At 40.3% G+C, this 17815-nt stretch overlaps 1 protein-coding gene across 1 annotated transcript in view; it reads right to left on the reverse strand.

The window, feature by feature from the left end:
- Nucleotides 1-17815, reverse strand: part of TMC1 (transmembrane channel like 1) — a 104791-nt gene that overhangs the window by 19142 nt on the left and 67834 nt on the right. Inside the window, exons 13-15 of the mRNA XM_035028966.1 lie at nucleotides 17447-17626; nucleotides 17160-17321; nucleotides 10177-10305 (exon numbers count right to left, since the gene is read on the reverse strand). Of these exons, the coding sequence (XP_034884857.1) occupies nucleotides 10177-10305; nucleotides 17160-17321; nucleotides 17447-17626 (471 nt within the window). The remainder of the gene's footprint in view (nucleotides 1-10176; nucleotides 10306-17159; nucleotides 17322-17446; nucleotides 17627-17815) is intronic.

Genomic DNA, 17815 nt, shown 5'->3' on the forward strand with positions numbered 1-17815 from the left:
CAACAAAAATATAAAATTAGACAATCACTATTTTTATCAATGGAATATGAAATGACGCATAAGGAAAAGACTTGAAAATGACCAACAAAATTACTAGGTGTTATAAGTAGGCGATGGAATATGACTTTTGTTTTCTTCCTTACATTTGCATATTTTAAAATATTTGTCAAAAAAATGTGAATTTCTTTTACAATAAAATAAATATAGAGAAATACAGGACAAGTTTGAGAAGTTATTCAACTCAATATCCAGTGTTTATCTCCTAGGTAATACCATCCTGCTTAGAACAGCAACACGAGCCTGTCTTTTTTGGGCAGAGGGGCACCGGTAGGCATCTGTCCCAGGGTGGCCTGTCCAAAGGCTTCCTTGTGACACATCAGGCAGCTTGGAAGGAAAGTTTCTATCAGTGGGAGTAATGCTACTTAGCAACCACAATGGAACTGGCTCCTGTTTAAATTGAGATAGAGAACAATCAGTCAGGAAACTAACTGGTAGGTCACAAGAGAAAAGGAGAAAAGCAAAATATGTGGACGAAGAGCATCAAGACCACGAAAGAGAGACCAAAAGAGGGGCAGGTCCCTAATCCTGTCCCAGATCCTGGCATCTGCAGGTGTTGCTTCACGCCATATGGGTCCTGGTAATTACTCCCTCCTCAACACACCTACACAAACACAAGGAGGATGATCTGAGAGTGTCACTGTTCTCAAACCCAAGACCCCTCCCCCCCAAGAAAAAATATGTGCAAGAAGATGGAACAGTTCTCTGGTTTGGAACCCCGATAAAACCTTCACAGCTTTTGGACTCTTTGCCTCAAGAGTTCTTGAAGTCAGGCCTCAATGTCATCATTTTCCCAAAAGGTAGCAGTACTTTGGGGAAGGATAAGGGTCATGTGCCTTGTAACAGATTCAGGGCATGAGCAGCAAGAACGGCTCGATAACAAGATAAAATGATGAGATGATACATAGTGAAAGAATACATAGCCCTGTTATATTAAGCAGGACAAAGATGACCTAGATGATACACGTTGTGTTTTGCTGGCTTTCCAATGATCTAGAAGCCTAACATTCACAGGATGCAAAGAGGTATGGTTGGCAGTTTTTGTTCTAAAATCACCAACGAAAGCAATGTGTGCCTCATGGAGAAAAATAAACTGCTTCTAATCTCTAGAAACGTTAATTCGGAGTCTTTCTCCCGCCACAGGAGGGCTTTGCTCCAGACCACCTCTTCTCTTCCCCTGAAGCCTTGTGAGCTCACAGAACACATATGACGAATGCTCAGCTGGGTGGCCTGTACCAACTGTGGTCTTGGAACAGCTTTTCTCGGTGTCAGATCAAGAGTCAAACCTTCATCTTTGGGCTCTTTAGAACGGTGCCGTGATTTAACCCACCAATCTATGTAAAATTAAAAAAAAATTCAACCTTTTAGAAGTATATTTTCTTTCCTCTCACAAACATACAAGCTTCTTAAAAGCCATTTGAGATATTTTTATAACTAGGTGACTAGAAAAACACCAAAGACACACTGGGAACCCTTGTTCTCATAGTGTGTTTGCAGCAGGGGCAGCCGAAGGAAAATAATTTTTTAAAAAGATCTTATTTATTTATTTGAGAAAGAGCACACATGAGCACAAGTGGGGGAAGGCAGAGGGAGAGAGGGAGAGGGAGAAGCAGGCTCCCCACTGAGCAGGGAGCCCGATGCAGGACTCTATCCCAGGACCCCGGGATCATGACTTGAGCTGAAGGCAGACGCTCAACTGACTGAGCCACCCAGGCATCCCAGGAATATAATTTTTGATGCACAAATGGACCCAATGCAGAAAATGGGTATAGGGCATCCCTAGTGTACCAAATGGGTTTTTGGTCCAGACACTTGTCAGGGATTCACACCTGAGTATTGGACTTTGCCTTGCCATGTTCTGGTTGGGTGAGCTGGGCCAGTTGCTTATCTTGTCACAGATAAACTGAGGAAATGAACTAGGTCAGTGGTTGTCACGCTATGGCCCATGAGCCAAATCTGGACTGCCACCTGTTTGTATAAATAAAGATTTATTAGAATACAGCTGCATTCATTTGTGTATGTATCCTCTGTGGCTGTTCGGCACTAAAACAGGAAAGTTTAATGGTTGGCACAGAGACCATATGGCCTGCTGAACGCAAACCCCTTGTTCTCTACACTCTGCTCACAGTACTTCTGACACAGATGTGTGGGTTTTACCCCCATATCAAACAATGCCCCAGTCCTCTGTGGACCTAAGCTGGATGCCCTACCATTTCACTCTGATACTGACTGTCCAGAGTTAGAGCGACCCCGCAGGTTAAGAACTCAGTCGCACAAGACTGCCCCACTTCAGACAACAATCACAAGTTTGGGGTGCCACCTATGCTGAGTGGCTGGCTATACATCAGAGAATCCTACGACTCCCTCTTCAGGTTTGATAATTTTCTAGAATAGCTCACAGAACTCTAGAAAACACTTGATTTACTAGGCTACTGGTTTATTTAAAAAATGCAAGATACGAATAGACAGATGGAAGAGATGCATAGGGCAAGGTATGAGGAAAAGGGTCCTTTTCCATGTCCTTTCCCAGCACACCACCCTCCAGCACCTCAACATGTTCAGCGACCTGGTTCAGTGAACCCCATAGGTCAGGGAGTCTTATGGAGACTTCATCAGTAAGCATAATCAATAACTAACTCAGTCTCCAGCCCCTCTCCCTTCCCTGGAAGATGGGGGAATGGGGCTGAAAGTTTCAAGTTTCTAATCATGTCTTGCTCTTTCTGGTGACCATTCCACCATCCTGAAGCTATTCAGAAGCCACCAAGCATTGCCTCATTAGAATAAGCAATGTTCCTATCACCCAGGAAAACCCAAGGAATGTAGGCCTTCTGTATCAGGAACCAGGGTCAAAGAGCAAATATTAGAACAAAAGATGATCCTAGCACCTGTATTGCTTAGACAGTTATAAAAAGATTTAGGAACTCTGGCCAGGAGCTGGAAATGGAGACCAAAATATATATTTCTTATTATATCATAATATCACACCTACAGAAGTGAAACTGCTTACTATCTAGCCTTTTACAGAGAAAGTCTGCCAACTTCTGAACTAGATCATTTCTAAGATCCTTTTCTAATCTAAAATCTGTAATTGGTTGAAAAATTAGACCCAGTTATTAAAGAATTGCTTCTCTGTAAACATTTTAGAAATGCAATTGAATACAGTATGAGTTGAACTCAGAAAATCTCCCTCTAAAAATAAAACAGAAGTAGGAAAGCAAACACACACACACACACACACACACTATAAAATTCAATGCTCATTCTTTTGGAGATGGATTTAGTAAAAACATATGAGATTATATTGTATTTTAAAGTTTTAAAAGCAATACTTTAATAATACAAGTATAAATCATTTTGCAATACGTTTGCTTAATTGCCTCTAAAACATAAAAAAAGCTTAAAGGTAAATGAGGCTTGGGAAAAAATACGTTTTCTTGAAAACTGAGAAATGAAATGATTCAAATGGGATGCATATAACACTAAGAGTCACTCATCCCTAATAAGCTTTTTAGGCACCAGCAAAAGAAGATCCCATTTGGATATAGGCTGAGGTCTATAATAACTTACTAATAGGCAAGGGATTGAAAATTATCTCGTTTTATTTCTAAGCCTTTGTTTGTGGTGGGTGAGAGTCAGTCATCTACCCATAGGGAAGACAGAAGGTTGTTGTTGGACTGAAATGCCCAGGAAAACCCATCTGCTCTCTGCAAGTTTTGTTATTTGGGAAAGATCATTAACCTTTGGATATCGTGAAATATCTCAGAGAGAATTCTGTCATTGCAACATCCTGTCTGACATACAAATCTCACTCCCCACACCTGAAATCACCCTGGGTGAATGGTTCTCAAGCATGGTCCCCATACCAGAAGCCACATCATCACCTGGGAACTTAGAACGGGACCTGCCCCAGCTCCGATGGAATCAGAAACACTGTTTTCACATGCCTTCAGGGGATTCTGGTCTATCCTCAAATTTGAGAAGCACTGATCTAGGACAAATCCTAGCTTCATCCACTAGGATGACTCAGCGACTCAGGTCTTTGCACTTCACCCCTTGTTGCCTGCAGACAGACTCCAACCAATATTCAAGTGGAACTTCAAGTCCAGACTGTGCTGTCCCTTTCCCCAAGTTGTCAATCCTTCAGGGACTACTCAAGACTTCTTACTGACCCTTTAGCATGGCATCTTCCTGCACTGCTAAGTAATATCTCATTCCCAGCTGGAGAACATCTGTTTATTTCTAATTCTGTATCACAGCCCCTCCTGTAACTCCATTCTATTGCAAGTGACCTATCTAATCTTGGGGTGCTTTGAGTTACAAACACCATAGATTGGCTCATGAATTAGTCATGATTTGACAGAGTCCTTGAAATTTCTAGGGTTAAGCATCACAGTGAAAATTCAACATGACAGAAGTCTGGTTGATGGCTTTGAAGTCAATTAGACATGAGTTTGAGTCCTAGCTCCATCACTGACCACCTATATGTCTTTGAGCAAATTATTAAACATTCTCTAAGCCTCAGTTTACTGTAAAGTAGGAAAAAATAGTATTTACCTTATAGTGTTGCTGCTATGAATACATGGAAAAATATATGTATTTTGTAGAAGTTCTGACCTATAATAAACACTACATAAAAATATAATATAATACAATATAATATAATATCTACTTTTATGGTCTGTCAGTCATATGCCTCTTATTTATGGATAATCTTGAGCCCCTTCATCAGAGCACAGGGAAATCTCTTATATTTTCCACTTATATAAATTTTAAAAAGACCATCTTAAAAATGTAACTTTAAACAGGATGCTGAGGTTTTAATTTGGTTGAACATATTCTAATCCCATGCTATGTATTCGATTCTATTTCTTCTTAGGTATCGGTTACCTATTTTGTTGATAAATGACAAAGATATTGTCAACACAAATTAAACTGAAAGGAAAGGCATTCTGTGTTGAGCTACAGCGGGAAACCCCGATTTTACAAGAGGTTTTAGGGCAGTTATGTTAAATCTGGATGGTTAAAATCGCTCCTGGGAGAAACCATTCCACTCCCGATGAGTCAGTGAACACTTCAGAAACATTGAGAACTGTCTGCTATGCTTGGAGAAGCCTTAGGAAAGATTAACTTACATTACATGGTCTAACAGCCTGCTCCTCGCCAGTAATTTCCTCACCTCAGTCCATCTTTATAGGTTTGTTGTGATAACACTTTAGCCATAAATTTATAGCTGAAAAATCTACAGGCTCACTTTTAACGGAATGGACTCTGATACAACCAGTATATAATTCAGCATATTTAACATAATGGCTGTGTCCAGAAGGACACTTCATTGCCCTTGTTTATTCCCTGGCTACACAAACTGAGGTAACTCACTTCAATCCACGAACCCTCAATTTTTCAGATGTGAAATAAAGGATGCATGATTGATTATGTCAAAATTCCACCCAACATTAATATTCTGTGGATTGCTAAATCTGATGCTAGAGTCTGCAGAGTTCAGTTTTTACAGAAGCTGTTGTAAGAAAAGTGAATGGATTTTTTTAAAAAGGCATGTTCTCTAGGAATGAGAAATTCAACTTAGGGAAATTTCTCATAAGGAAATAATCTGTGCATGCCACTATAACTTATCTGTGAAGATATTTGACTACATGGATATAAATAAATGTAACCGCAGTATTTATTATAATAATTAAAAATTAGGTAAAGTTTTACTGACAGCCAATAAAAATTAAATTATAGTTCATTCATGTATAGAATATCACACTGTCATTTAAAACTGTCATAAAAGAACAGTTAACCGGGCGCCTGGGTGGCTCAGTTGGTTAAGCATCTGCTTTTGGCTCAGGTCATGGTCCCAGGGTCCTGGGATCAAGCCCCGCGTCGGGCTCCTTACTCAGTGGGGAGTCTGCTTATCCCTCTCCCCCTGTCCCTCCCCCTGTTCTTGCTCTTTCTCTCTCTCTCTCAAATAAACAAATAAAATCTTTAAAAAATAAAATAAATTATTAAAAAAAAAGAATAGTTAACCTAGGGAAATGGTCACAGGTGAAAAAAGCAGGTAACCAGTCATTAAATATATACTTTTTAATAAAAAATTTTTTAAAAAGGTATATTTATAAAAATCTATAATATTATATAAAAATCTATTGTACTTGTTTATTTACATATAAATAAACACTAATACGATCCAATTCAAATAATCCAAATAAATAATGCCATTATGGTGAGATTACCTGCGATTTTTATTTTCATATTGAACTTACACTGGATTTTCTGGATTTTTTATAATGAGCTAGTATTATTTTGGGAACTCAGAAAAAAATTTTTTTTGGTGGTGGAAATGGACACATTTTTCTTTTTGATTTCTTTTTTTTTTTTAAGATTTTATTTATTTATTTGACAGAGAGAGAGAGAGAGATCACAAGTAGGCAGACAGTCAGGCAGAGGGAGAGGGAGAAGCAGACTCCCTGCTGAGCATGGAGCCAGATGAGGGGCTCGATCCCAGGATGCTGGGATCATGACCTGAGCCCAAGGCAGCCCCTTAACCGACTGAGCCATCCAGGTACCCCTTCTTTTTTATTTCTTTTTTTTTTCATTAATTTATTTTTTTTTTAAGATTTTATTTATTTATCTGACAGAAAGAGACAGCGAGAGAGGAACATAAGCAGAGGGAGTGGGAGAGGGAGAAGCAGTTTTCCCGCCAAGCAGGAGCCCGATGCGGGGCTTGATCCCAGGACCCTGGGATCATGACCTGAGCTGAAGGCAGACGCTTAACGACTGAGCCACCCAGGCACCCCTTCTTTTTGATTTCTGAAAGGCATCTCAAAAGTATCTTCTCTGCCCATCTCAGGTTCTCCTTTACTTCATGACAGGTATTTCCAGGATTCATATTTTCTTTTTTTTTTTTATTTATTCATTTGAGACACAGAGATACAGAGAGAGAGAGAGAGAGAGAGAGAGAGAGAGAGAGAAAGCATGAGCAGGGAGAGAGGCAGAGGGAGAGGAAGAAGCAGGCTCCTCGCTGAGCCAGGAGCCCTATGTGGGGCTCGATCCCAGGACCCTGGGATCATGACCTGAGCTGAAGGCAGACGCTTAACCATCTGAGCCACCCAGGCGCCCCCAGGATTCATATTTTCAATTAGGATGTCCAGGAGAATATCAGAGAAACATTCTCATCAGCCTTTTCTCCTCTGGGACAGCCCCAGCTGAGATTTCTGCATGGAGGCCTGCCCACACTTTGCCCATACCTGCTGGGCCCTGTCTTATGTTGGTCCCTCCACCAAGAATCCTTGCTTCCACTGGATCTTTGAAATTTTGATCCTTTCCCAAGACTGGCTCAAGTGCTTCTTCCTCCAACATGTCTTTTGGTTTTGGCATTTCTGATCTCTCTCTCTTTATTTGTGTCTTTCTTCTTCCCTCTCCCTCCCTCCCTTTTTTCTTCCCTCCCTCCACCCCCAAAGTCATGTAGCCATGGTTTCTCCTATGGCATTTACATTTTGTGCTCTGTATTGATAAGGAGAGAGCTTGCAGGATTAAAGGGCAGTAAGGAGTGTGAGGAACTAGTGGATGAATATTCCATCTGTACAGGGCAGTGGTTTCTCACTCCAGCCAATTTCTCCCGAATGGGAATACAGATTGAATGTTGCCAGCCTTTCCAATATGCCAAGAAAAGCAAGAAATCCCTATTTTGTAAAATGTAAAAATTCTAGTTTTAAAATATGAGCTCATTAAAAAAAAATAAATAAAAACAAACAAACAAAAGAAAACACTCTGCAAAGAAAGAAAAATATATCAGCAAGCTGAATCTAGGCAGCAAGCCCAAGTTTGCAATCTCTCCTTAGGTGGACATTTTTACATCTCTGTATCCCCTTATCACCCAGCACAGAGCTTTGCTCTTACTGATTTGCACTTAGTAGACACTCAGCTGTGTCAGCTATTTACTGGATGGGCCAATGATAATAGGATCTGCATCAAAGATCCACCATCCACCCTTTACTGTTTAAAATTTGTTTTGATGCTGGGATACTTTCAAATATGGATGTATGCAGAGCCTTCCAAAAGTAACATGGAAGAAAATTCTCTGTGACCTAAAACAGGAACTTGTCTTTTTTTCCCCCTGTACTTTGTACTAACCCAAGAGCACTGTCAGCACTCAATAAATAATAAATGACAGTCGTTTAATTATAGCTATTATGCATCCAGGTCATGTTTTATTGACTTCATATTTGAAGCAAAATTTTCTAGCACTTAGGAAGAGAGCAGTAAGGGATAAAAGGCAAGCATAAGCCAGGCAAGGGCCTCAGAAAGAAATGGCAATTTTTATGTCTGCCTCAGAAGAGCTGAATCAGACAAGGAAAATAGAAATGAAACCCAGCCAGCTGAATACCTCATAGCAGGGAGTGGGAAAGCAGTGCAAGAGCATCCTGGATCCATAGCATTACCTCACTGGTGCTCACCAAAGAGCATTATCTAACCACTTTTGGCTCGTCCCACGGGCACTTTCAGTGAGGATGACAGAGATGACCTAATCAAAGGTACGATCTCCAAGTCAGATAGCCAGGCTGAGGATCCAGCCTGCGGTCTTGAAAACTGTTCTGAGCATAGGACTTGTCCAGAGACTAGAGGGCATGGGGCTGGGGAGAGGTCGGCAATAAAGGATACCATTTCCTGAGAGAGGAGAGAAACGTCATTGGCTTGAGATTACTAAACCAGGACAGACTCCGTGGGCACATCCCTGGAAGCAGGCAGAATTCCGTCAATAGATGGCGTTGCCTGGATGGTGCTAGAATGTAGAGGTTTAACACAGAAGCAGTCAACACATAATGCCCACCATGTGACAAGTATAGGGGTCAAGGCTTTTATTTTCATAGGTCTTTCATTCTAACAGAGGGAGATAGATTATAAGCATGTTTTTAAAAGGAAATGTCAGCTAGTTATACATCATATGAAGAAAATCAAACAGGGTGTTGAAGGAGAGATCCTGGTAGGCTATATTAGATGGGAAGGTCAGAGAAGAGCTCAAAGGTGGTGACATATTAGCAGAGTCCTTAATGACAAAGAAGGCATCAGCCATGCCAAATTCTAGGAATCTGTACCCCTACAGGGAAAAACAGCTAGAGCCAATGCAAGGGTCATCTTGTGTTTGAGCATAAGAAAGAATTCCACCATTTATGGATTTTGCAAAGCAAGAACAAAAGTGGTAGAAGATGAGCTCAGAAAGAAAGAAAGAGAAAAAAAAACCCAGATCCTACAAGATATCGAAGGCCTTAGAAAGAGATTTGGAATTCATTCTAAGTACTTATTAACCACTGGAGGATTTTAAGCACATGATTACAGTCAACCCAGTACTACAACCCAACTACAGTCATAGTTCCCAAGATGACTGTTACAGTTGCAAAAGAGGGACCTGGCAATGTGGAAGACCACAGAGTGGTGTGTGCTCTGTTGCCTCCCTTAAACTTTGGGGGGTTGCGGGGGGGGAACCGGGGGTTGCATGCAGAGCGTGAACTGGGAATGGAGTCAACATCAGTGGGGCTCAGAGAAACCTGGGTTCTTGCTGTGGTGCCGGAAGGATGTCAACTTGCCAGAGTTCAGGTCCACGACTTGCCAGACACCTATCAGCACCCTGGGCTTGCCTCAAAACTTCCACAGCTCCCTGCTGTGTCTCTGCTGAGCTCTTATTAGCCTGGGAGCTTTATGAAACGAGCACCATATTTACTGGATCCACTTATCATCCATTGCACTGCACAGTAACTGTCCAGGAGTCTGTTTAGTAGAATTCAAAGGAATTAATAGAATGTGCAGTTGATACTACCCATCTTGTCCAGCTTCTGGAAATGTCAGTAAGCTTCATGACTATGGGTCCCAGACTGAGTTCACCATATTCATGGACAGGTTGAGGTCCACTGCTTTAACCATCCTGTGCTCACTTTACTAGAATATCATAAACCATGACACTCAAGTCTTACACCCTTCTGAATTAAAACTGTACTCACTGGTCTTCACTTATTAACACTAACAGGTGGTCCTACTCCTAAATTCTTCTTCTGGCATAGTGTGTGCAAGTGATAAACCACAAAGGAATAATCTGACAGGAGGAAAGATGAGCATCATACTTACATATCCATATTCCAAATCCCAGCACCAGCAATAATTGCAAAACCTCACAAAACATGCCCGGAGAAAGTCTCCAATGAGGATTGTGACATAAGTGGTCAGAACATCAGAAACGGTCAGCCGCACAAATTCCTGTCGAGATATTATCCAGATTAAAAACGAGCATCTCTCCCTTCAAAGGGCCCTAGTGTCGGCATCAAGTTTGTTATGCTTCTGCATGGTATTAGCTTAGAAACTGCCATTAATAGTGAAAAAATAGTGAGGCATATCTAGCAAGTGAAAAATGTTTCACCCTTATTTTATTAGTCAAAAGTAATTATCTCCACTTCCAAAACCACTGTATCAAAAGTCTTCTTACCGAGAAACTTTTATAGGCATAACACAAGAAACAAAACCAGGGATATATTGACCACACATATGTTTAAAACTTTAATCTGGCAAACAGCAATGTTTATGAAGTTAAAAGATGAACTTCGAAAAGTACTGGCAGCATCCGTGATACAGGATTAGTTTTTCTAACACATTAGAAATGTTTATAAATCAGCCTCACAATAGATGGGCAATCCAATAAGGAAAGAAGCTGGCAAATGGCACAAATAAGAAATTCACAGAAGGAAATATGCAGTCAATTAAAATGTTGAAAAACATTGAAACCCCACACACAAAAGTGCAAATTAAAACAAAGAGTTGTTGCCTCACAGAAAGATAAATCTTTAAAAATCCAGGCTTCTCCTTATTGGTGAGTGTGGTGAAGTAAACACTACCATAAACTGATGGGGGAATGTCGACCCCCAACAACACTTGGTGGGAAATTTGTGGAAATCCATCACATTTTAAAGTGAGTAGAATATGATCAAGGAAATCCACTTGTGGAAAGGTGTCCCACAAAAGTATGAACACAAGTGCACAGATCTATACATGTGATTGTTAAAGTAGGACTTCTTCCAGGTAAAGATTGGAAACAATTCAATATGCTCAGGAGATTAATGAAATAGAACAGTGTGTCCTCACAATGGAATATCATGAGCTCTTGAAAGAAAAAGAGTGCAATTGTGGTTATAGATGCACAACTATGTGAACATACACTAGAAACCATTGAATTGCATATTGTAAATGGGTGGAATGTGTGGTGGATGAATCATACCTCAGTAAACTTTAAAAAGTTTACAAAATAGGATATGTGGTATGAACTCATTTGTTAACAAAAATTTACAAAATAGGATATGTTGTATGAACTCATTTGTTAACAAAAATTCCTATGTATATATGCCTATATGTATATGTATAGACGTAGAAAGTTCTGGAAAACCAGAAACTGGTTACCTCAGTGGTGTGGACTTAAATTTATGTGCAAAAGGGTGTGTGCTGTGGATTAGAGGGAAAGTTCACTATTTCCTTGTGGAACCCCTTTGACAATAATTGATAAATATTAGAATAGACACATAATTATAAATGTTTGTTGTGATAGTTCTCCTCTGCTCCTCCTTTTCTTTTCCTTCTCAATAATTTATGTCCTAAGACTGAAGACACTGGATATCTCATAATACATATTTTGCCAGAAATACTAGTGTTCTTCTATAATTTCTGAAGTCTTTTGGTTTCTATTTCCAGCTACATATATAATCTCCCCTCTAAATAACTAGTGAGAAAGAATTTTCTCATGGGGCAAAGGGCCATTTGACTAGCTGTCTTTAGATTAGTTTCCAGCCTCGTACTTCAGAGCAATGCTTCCTGAACGCCAGATCATCGTCTACCACCTCCATGATTCTTGATACGTCCAAGTACCATATGAAATATAATTTATCTCAGATTTTTTTTAACATCAACATACTTTATTCTTAAAAAATAACCACGACTATTACAAATATAATCTGCTATAAATAGTAGTTAACTAAAATATACACATGAGCCAAGCAAAAATTATTAGAGTAAAACCTTAAAAATACAAATTTAAAAACTCAGCATTAGTTTTCACCAACTGTCGTGCCTGTGACAAGGGCTTGTAGGCTGGCAGTGTATTTTGGGAAATGGTGTCAAAGAACAGGAGTGGAGGTTGGGAAGAATGAAACAGAAGGAAGGAAAGCTTTTGCCCAAGAGCATGCTAAAATCTGTCACTACTGAGGCAAGTGAGTCTTATCCTTCTGGGGACCCCACCTGGAAGCCTAGAAGCTGTATAGAATAAGCCTCAGAATTATCCATGCCAGTGACAGAAGAGGGACATACTGATCCACCAACAACCACTCCCATTAGCCAAGGATGTCCCCATGCGGTATTAACACCCCACTTGATGACAGCAGAGAAACTTTGAAGGTAAAGAGAATATGCATACAGCTGTTGAGATGCTATCAGGTTAACAGCTGCATGCAGAACAGCTGGAGTAAAAGGTGGGCCAAGAGAGTGAGAGGTTCCTGCATAATCTGAAAGTTTCTATATAATCCGGCTCCTGTCTAGCTCCCCATATTCTTCTGGTATTGCTCATCCCTCTTCTTCACTCCAGCCCCACCGGCTTTCATTCAGACCCTCAATCTCCATACTTCCTCAGGCCACAGGGCCTTTGCCTGGGTCTTCACTCCACTCAATCATTGTTACTTCACCTCTTGACTCAGTTTATACCAACGAATACACACCACTACGGCATCACTGGTTTAGGAAAGTTTCACTCATCTCACTGACAAGGGCAAGCTTCCCCATAAAAAATTCTCAGATTCCATGTATTTCATTCTTGTAGTGCTTGGCTATCATTGTAAATTTGCAAATTTTGCATAATGACTTAATTAATGGCTTTGCTCCCCCACCCCACCCAAGAAATTGTAGTTTTCACAAGAGCAAGGAACTAGCCCACCTTTGTGCCCATTGGACTTCTAGTATCCAACATGATGCCTGCCACTCAGCTTGCACTCAATAAATATGGAATGAATGGTTGAATGATAGTAAATTCCTGCAGTTATTTCTGGCCATAACTTTTCTCTTCCTGTTCTTATTCTCTTTTTCATTGCCCAGGCAACTTGAGTTCAGATTCTAATAACTAGTATCAATTAGAAGGAGGCGATGAGAAATATTTTTTGGCATCCACTACCTTGTCAGAAGGTAAGGTTTTAAAGTCCCCCTCAACTTCCTAAACATTCTCATCCCAGTGGTTGAAATCCTATTTTTTCCTAAGCAGTGGTCTGTCATATAAAATACCAGAAGAAGATTGAAGCATTATACGGAAACATAAGAAGATTTATTCACAAACCATAGGAAGAACACAATGCTTCATAAGAAAGAGAATCCCCCAACAGTGGCCCAGCCACCTCAGGGGCACCAATCCCAGTTCCTAGCATGCTAGTCAGGATGGGAGCACAGTCTCCACACAGGCCCCCTGTTGAGCACCATGCCCCACACCTCACAACTTTCCACTCATTACAGTTAGTTATTAAATGCCTGCCTGGGCAGCTTTGATCAGTAAACATAAAAGTCATTAGCAGGTAACAGGAACACGACAGTCAAGGGGCATCACAAAGGACCACAGACTCTAGATGTCCCACGGCAGGAGTTTAGAGAGTAGGTGTTGATGCTGATTATATTTCTAGGGACAATTCAGCGCTATGGACAAGGATGCATGGGTTACATTTGGGCTCCTGTCATTGACTTCCTTTAAGAGCTTGAGAAAATTTTTGTAGCTTTTCAGGTCACAGCCTCCTCATCTATAAAATAGAGATAGTTATATAACTTATCTCAAAGGGTAATTTAAAAATTCAAGGAAAAAGCGCTGGGCACATTATAGGCATTCAATAAATGTTAGCCACTGTTGTTCTGTTCAGTTGGCTGCTTTTCCCTTCCCCAAAATGCAGACCTCAGTATATAGCTTTAAATAGCAATCTCCCAAGGGTGGCTTTCCTGCCTAAGAGCTACATCTTGAGATTCCCTGGAGGGATAAAGGAGCCACCAAATTATCCTTTATTCAGATCAAAGAGAGGTTTGAGTCTTATATCATCCTTGAGGAAACAAAGCAGAGGGAGGACAAGAGGAAACTTCAGGAATGTTCTTATGGAACAATGAATGAGTGTTTGGGGTGTGTCCCCAAGATGACATGCAAATCAGATGCCTTTACTGTTTCTCCCGGAGTCACTTTTTTTTTAAAAAGACTCCATTTTATTTTAGAGAGAGAGAGAGCACGCGTGCATGAGCAGGGGAAGGGCCAAGGGTGAGAGAGAGAGAGGATCTCAAGCAGACTCGGTCCTGAGTGCAGAGCCTGACTCAGGGCTGGATCTCACCACCAAGAGATCACGACCTGAGCTGAAATCAAGAGTCAGACCCTTAACTGACTGAGCCACCCAGGCGCCCCTGGAGTCATTTCTTTTTTAGATGGGTAAACAAAGTGTTTCTAGGTGCATGGATATAGATATTGATCTCTTAAAGACAAGACTTTCCAGTACTCAGGGTTTTTATGTCCCCTGTGTTCTCTTTGTGCCCGTGGACTCTACCTCCCTCATCTACATTCTGTTAGAACCACAACCTCTGGGTCAGCTCCTGCAGACTTTCCCACAAGCGCTGAATGCCCTCTTAGGGAAAGGAAAGTGAAAGAGAAGGGGGCAGTAAGGAGAGATGATGAAGCAAGGAAAAGCACCAAAGATGGGATATTTTTTTTTTTAAGGACAAGACAAGCAGCAAGGTCTCAAGAAGAATTAAATAAGTGATTTTTCCTTTATTTTAAGCCAGTATGTGTGGGACCAACACAGAAGTTTCTGCATATTCGGAGACACAAGTATCCTACTCAATTGCACTGGCGTTCCCATCTAATTAATCACTTTCTCTTTCCCAGAAGTGAGCAGCCTCAATCTCATCCTTGACAGTCCATTCCGTCAAGACTGTTAAAGGGTAGGTGTCATACCCCACCTGCCAGTCTGCATTCTAGGACATACAGAAGAGAACACCTCAAACTTCCCGAGCTTGTGAAAAAAAATCCTTTTCTCCCCAATTTTTCATTTCTTTCCACTTTAGCTGAAGACTCAAGGAGCAGCCTACATGTGGTAAGACTTGTGTGAAGCACGGTGACCAGACTTCACTTCAAGGAAGGACCCTTGAAACCCAGAAACCAGTGGACTCCTGTGCATTCACTTCCTGTACCTGCTGTCACAAATTACCACAAACTTTGGGGCTTATAACAACATGACTTTATTTTCTTACAGTTCTGGAGGTCAGAAGTCTAAAATCAAGGTGTAGGTATCAGGGAGGAATCTGGGTCCCCACCTTGTTCAGCGTCTAGAGGCTGCCGGCGCTCCTGGGCTCATAGTCCCTCTTTGTCCATCTATAAAGCACATCTCTCCAAGCCAGTTCCACTGTCACGTCTGGTTTTTCTGACTTTGACTCTTTTGTCCCTACTTGTGATTTCATTAGGTCCATCCACATAATCCAGGATAATTTTCCTTCACTTAGTCCCATCAGCAAAGTCCATGTTACCATGTAAGGTAACAAAGTCAGAGGGATTCCAGAGATTAGGCACGGACATCTTTGAAGGGCCATTACTCCATCTACCATACCTCTCTCCTAAGTAAAGGCAGACTTCATTTATTTTCATTTCATTTATTATTTCATATATAATATGTTCTATAAACATATATGGAATGTGCTTGTCTGAAAATTGAGTATTTAATAATACGTAACTGGAAAGGGAGATGCTTATCTGGCCCCTGAAAGCATAAAAATAAAGTAAAACAAAATCCTTAATCATACCATACTTTTTGGACATGTGTCTAGCATCACATACGTTGTTATTTTTTTCCCACAATTAAAATCACAGTTGATTGGCTTAAGTCTGATGAGCATCTAATTGAGCATGAGGGCATCTATTGATACCCACATTTTTACATTGCATCAGTTTTATAAGACTAACACTAACTTTCAATTTTTCCTCTTAGATTATAAAAAATAAGTACACAGCAAAAAATTATTCAAATAATTCCATAAGACCACATTACTGCTGAGACTGAATGTTGTCCAATAGGCAGGCAGATGCATGATGACATATTTAAAAGTATCTGGTCCTCATCGATGAACCCAAGTCCAAAATCGATTTATGAAATGCACAGTAGCAATGTCAATTTTAATGAGATCAAATTAAAGGCTTTTCAAAATAAAAATTGGATCTGTATAGAAATAAGAGATGTGAGGGGCGCCTGGGTGGCTCAGTCGTTAAGCATCTGCCTTCGGCTCAGGTCATGATCCCAGGGTCCTGGGATCGAGCCCCGCATCAGGCTCCCTGCTCGGCAGGAGGCCTGGTTCTCCCTCTCACACTCCCCCTGCTTGTGTTCCTGCTCTCACTATCTCTCTCTCTGTCAAATAAATAAATAAAAACAAAACAAAACAAACAAACAAAAAAAGAAATAAGAGATGTGAAATAGTTTATTGTTGTTTTTCCTTATTTGGTTTCCTTTATTGGACAGAAAGCCATATAAAACATTCTCTCTTTTCTCTGGTAAAATGCTAGTAGCCTTGGACTGGGTCCATTTACATAATCATCATGAAAACAACTAACCTAAAATAGTATTTCCTTTAACACCTAAGGGACAATTATTTGACAAAAATGGACATTGCTGAAATTAGTATTAGTGTGTGCTCCCCAAAGAATCTATTTTTTAATGGAAAACTGGTAGTAATAGGTAGAGTTCCATTTAAGTATTCACTGGAGCCTGTATCTAAATCTAGGTGCTTTATTAAAACACAAAGAGAAGATGAACCTCTCCTCACATCATTTAAAAATATCCTTTCTTTATACGCAACTGTAAAAAAACGTGTAAAAGTAGTACTTACGTCAATAGATGGAGTGAGGACTGCATGAGAGACTATATATGAAATTCATAGCCAGCACCATAGTAAGCCTTCAATAAATCTTTGGTATTTTTTATGAAGCAATAAAAAAAAATAGGCCACACTTATGAAAGACATAATTGATTCTGCTCTTTTTTAATCCATTTATTGTCACACACTTCTGTTGGTGACATTACCTGCCCCACCATTGTTTCCCAGCAGGGTCCTCGAGGTACATCTGCAGGATGCACAAAAAAAGGTGGCCCAGTGCTATTTCCCGTGAGTGATGCATTGTAGGCCTTGATCATGTTGGCTTCCCAGAGGGTAATATTGGCCTTTACCAGCTTCTCCTCTTCAATCTAGGATGCAAAGTGATGGAAGCAAAGATGGAGACAGCACAGATTTCAGAGGCATTTCCAGCAATCTGGAGACTGGGAATGTAACAACACACTGATGCCAAGAACAATCCAGATACAAGACTTACCTTGTTGTTAATCTCATCCATCAAGGCAAGAATAAATACATACAAGTTGCCTAAAAGTAGAGCAAAAATGCGTCCCAGTAGCCATTTCAGAGCAATGAGGGGATGGTAGTCTTCCAATTCAGCAAATAAGTCAAACAGTGTTGGACAGAACATCCCCAGAAGGGACATGACCATGTTCATCTATAGGGGAGACACAAGGAATTAACTAAGTTAATAGTATTTAAAAAATAATTGCTTTCTTCCAGGATTTTGCAAGATTTCAGCTAGATTTCCTTCATCTTTTATAAGACTAAAGAAGATAATCTTATGCACTTTTAAAATTTGATCTTAATAAGACAACAAAGAAAATATTCAACTCCCTACCTACAG

Source organism: Mirounga leonina, unplaced genomic scaffold, assembly GCF_011800145.1.
Source record: "Mirounga leonina isolate KUSES-001 unplaced genomic scaffold, KU_Mleo_1.0 Mir_224, whole genome shotgun sequence".
NCBI classification, from domain to species: domain Eukaryota; kingdom Metazoa; phylum Chordata; class Mammalia; order Carnivora; family Phocidae; genus Mirounga; species Mirounga leonina.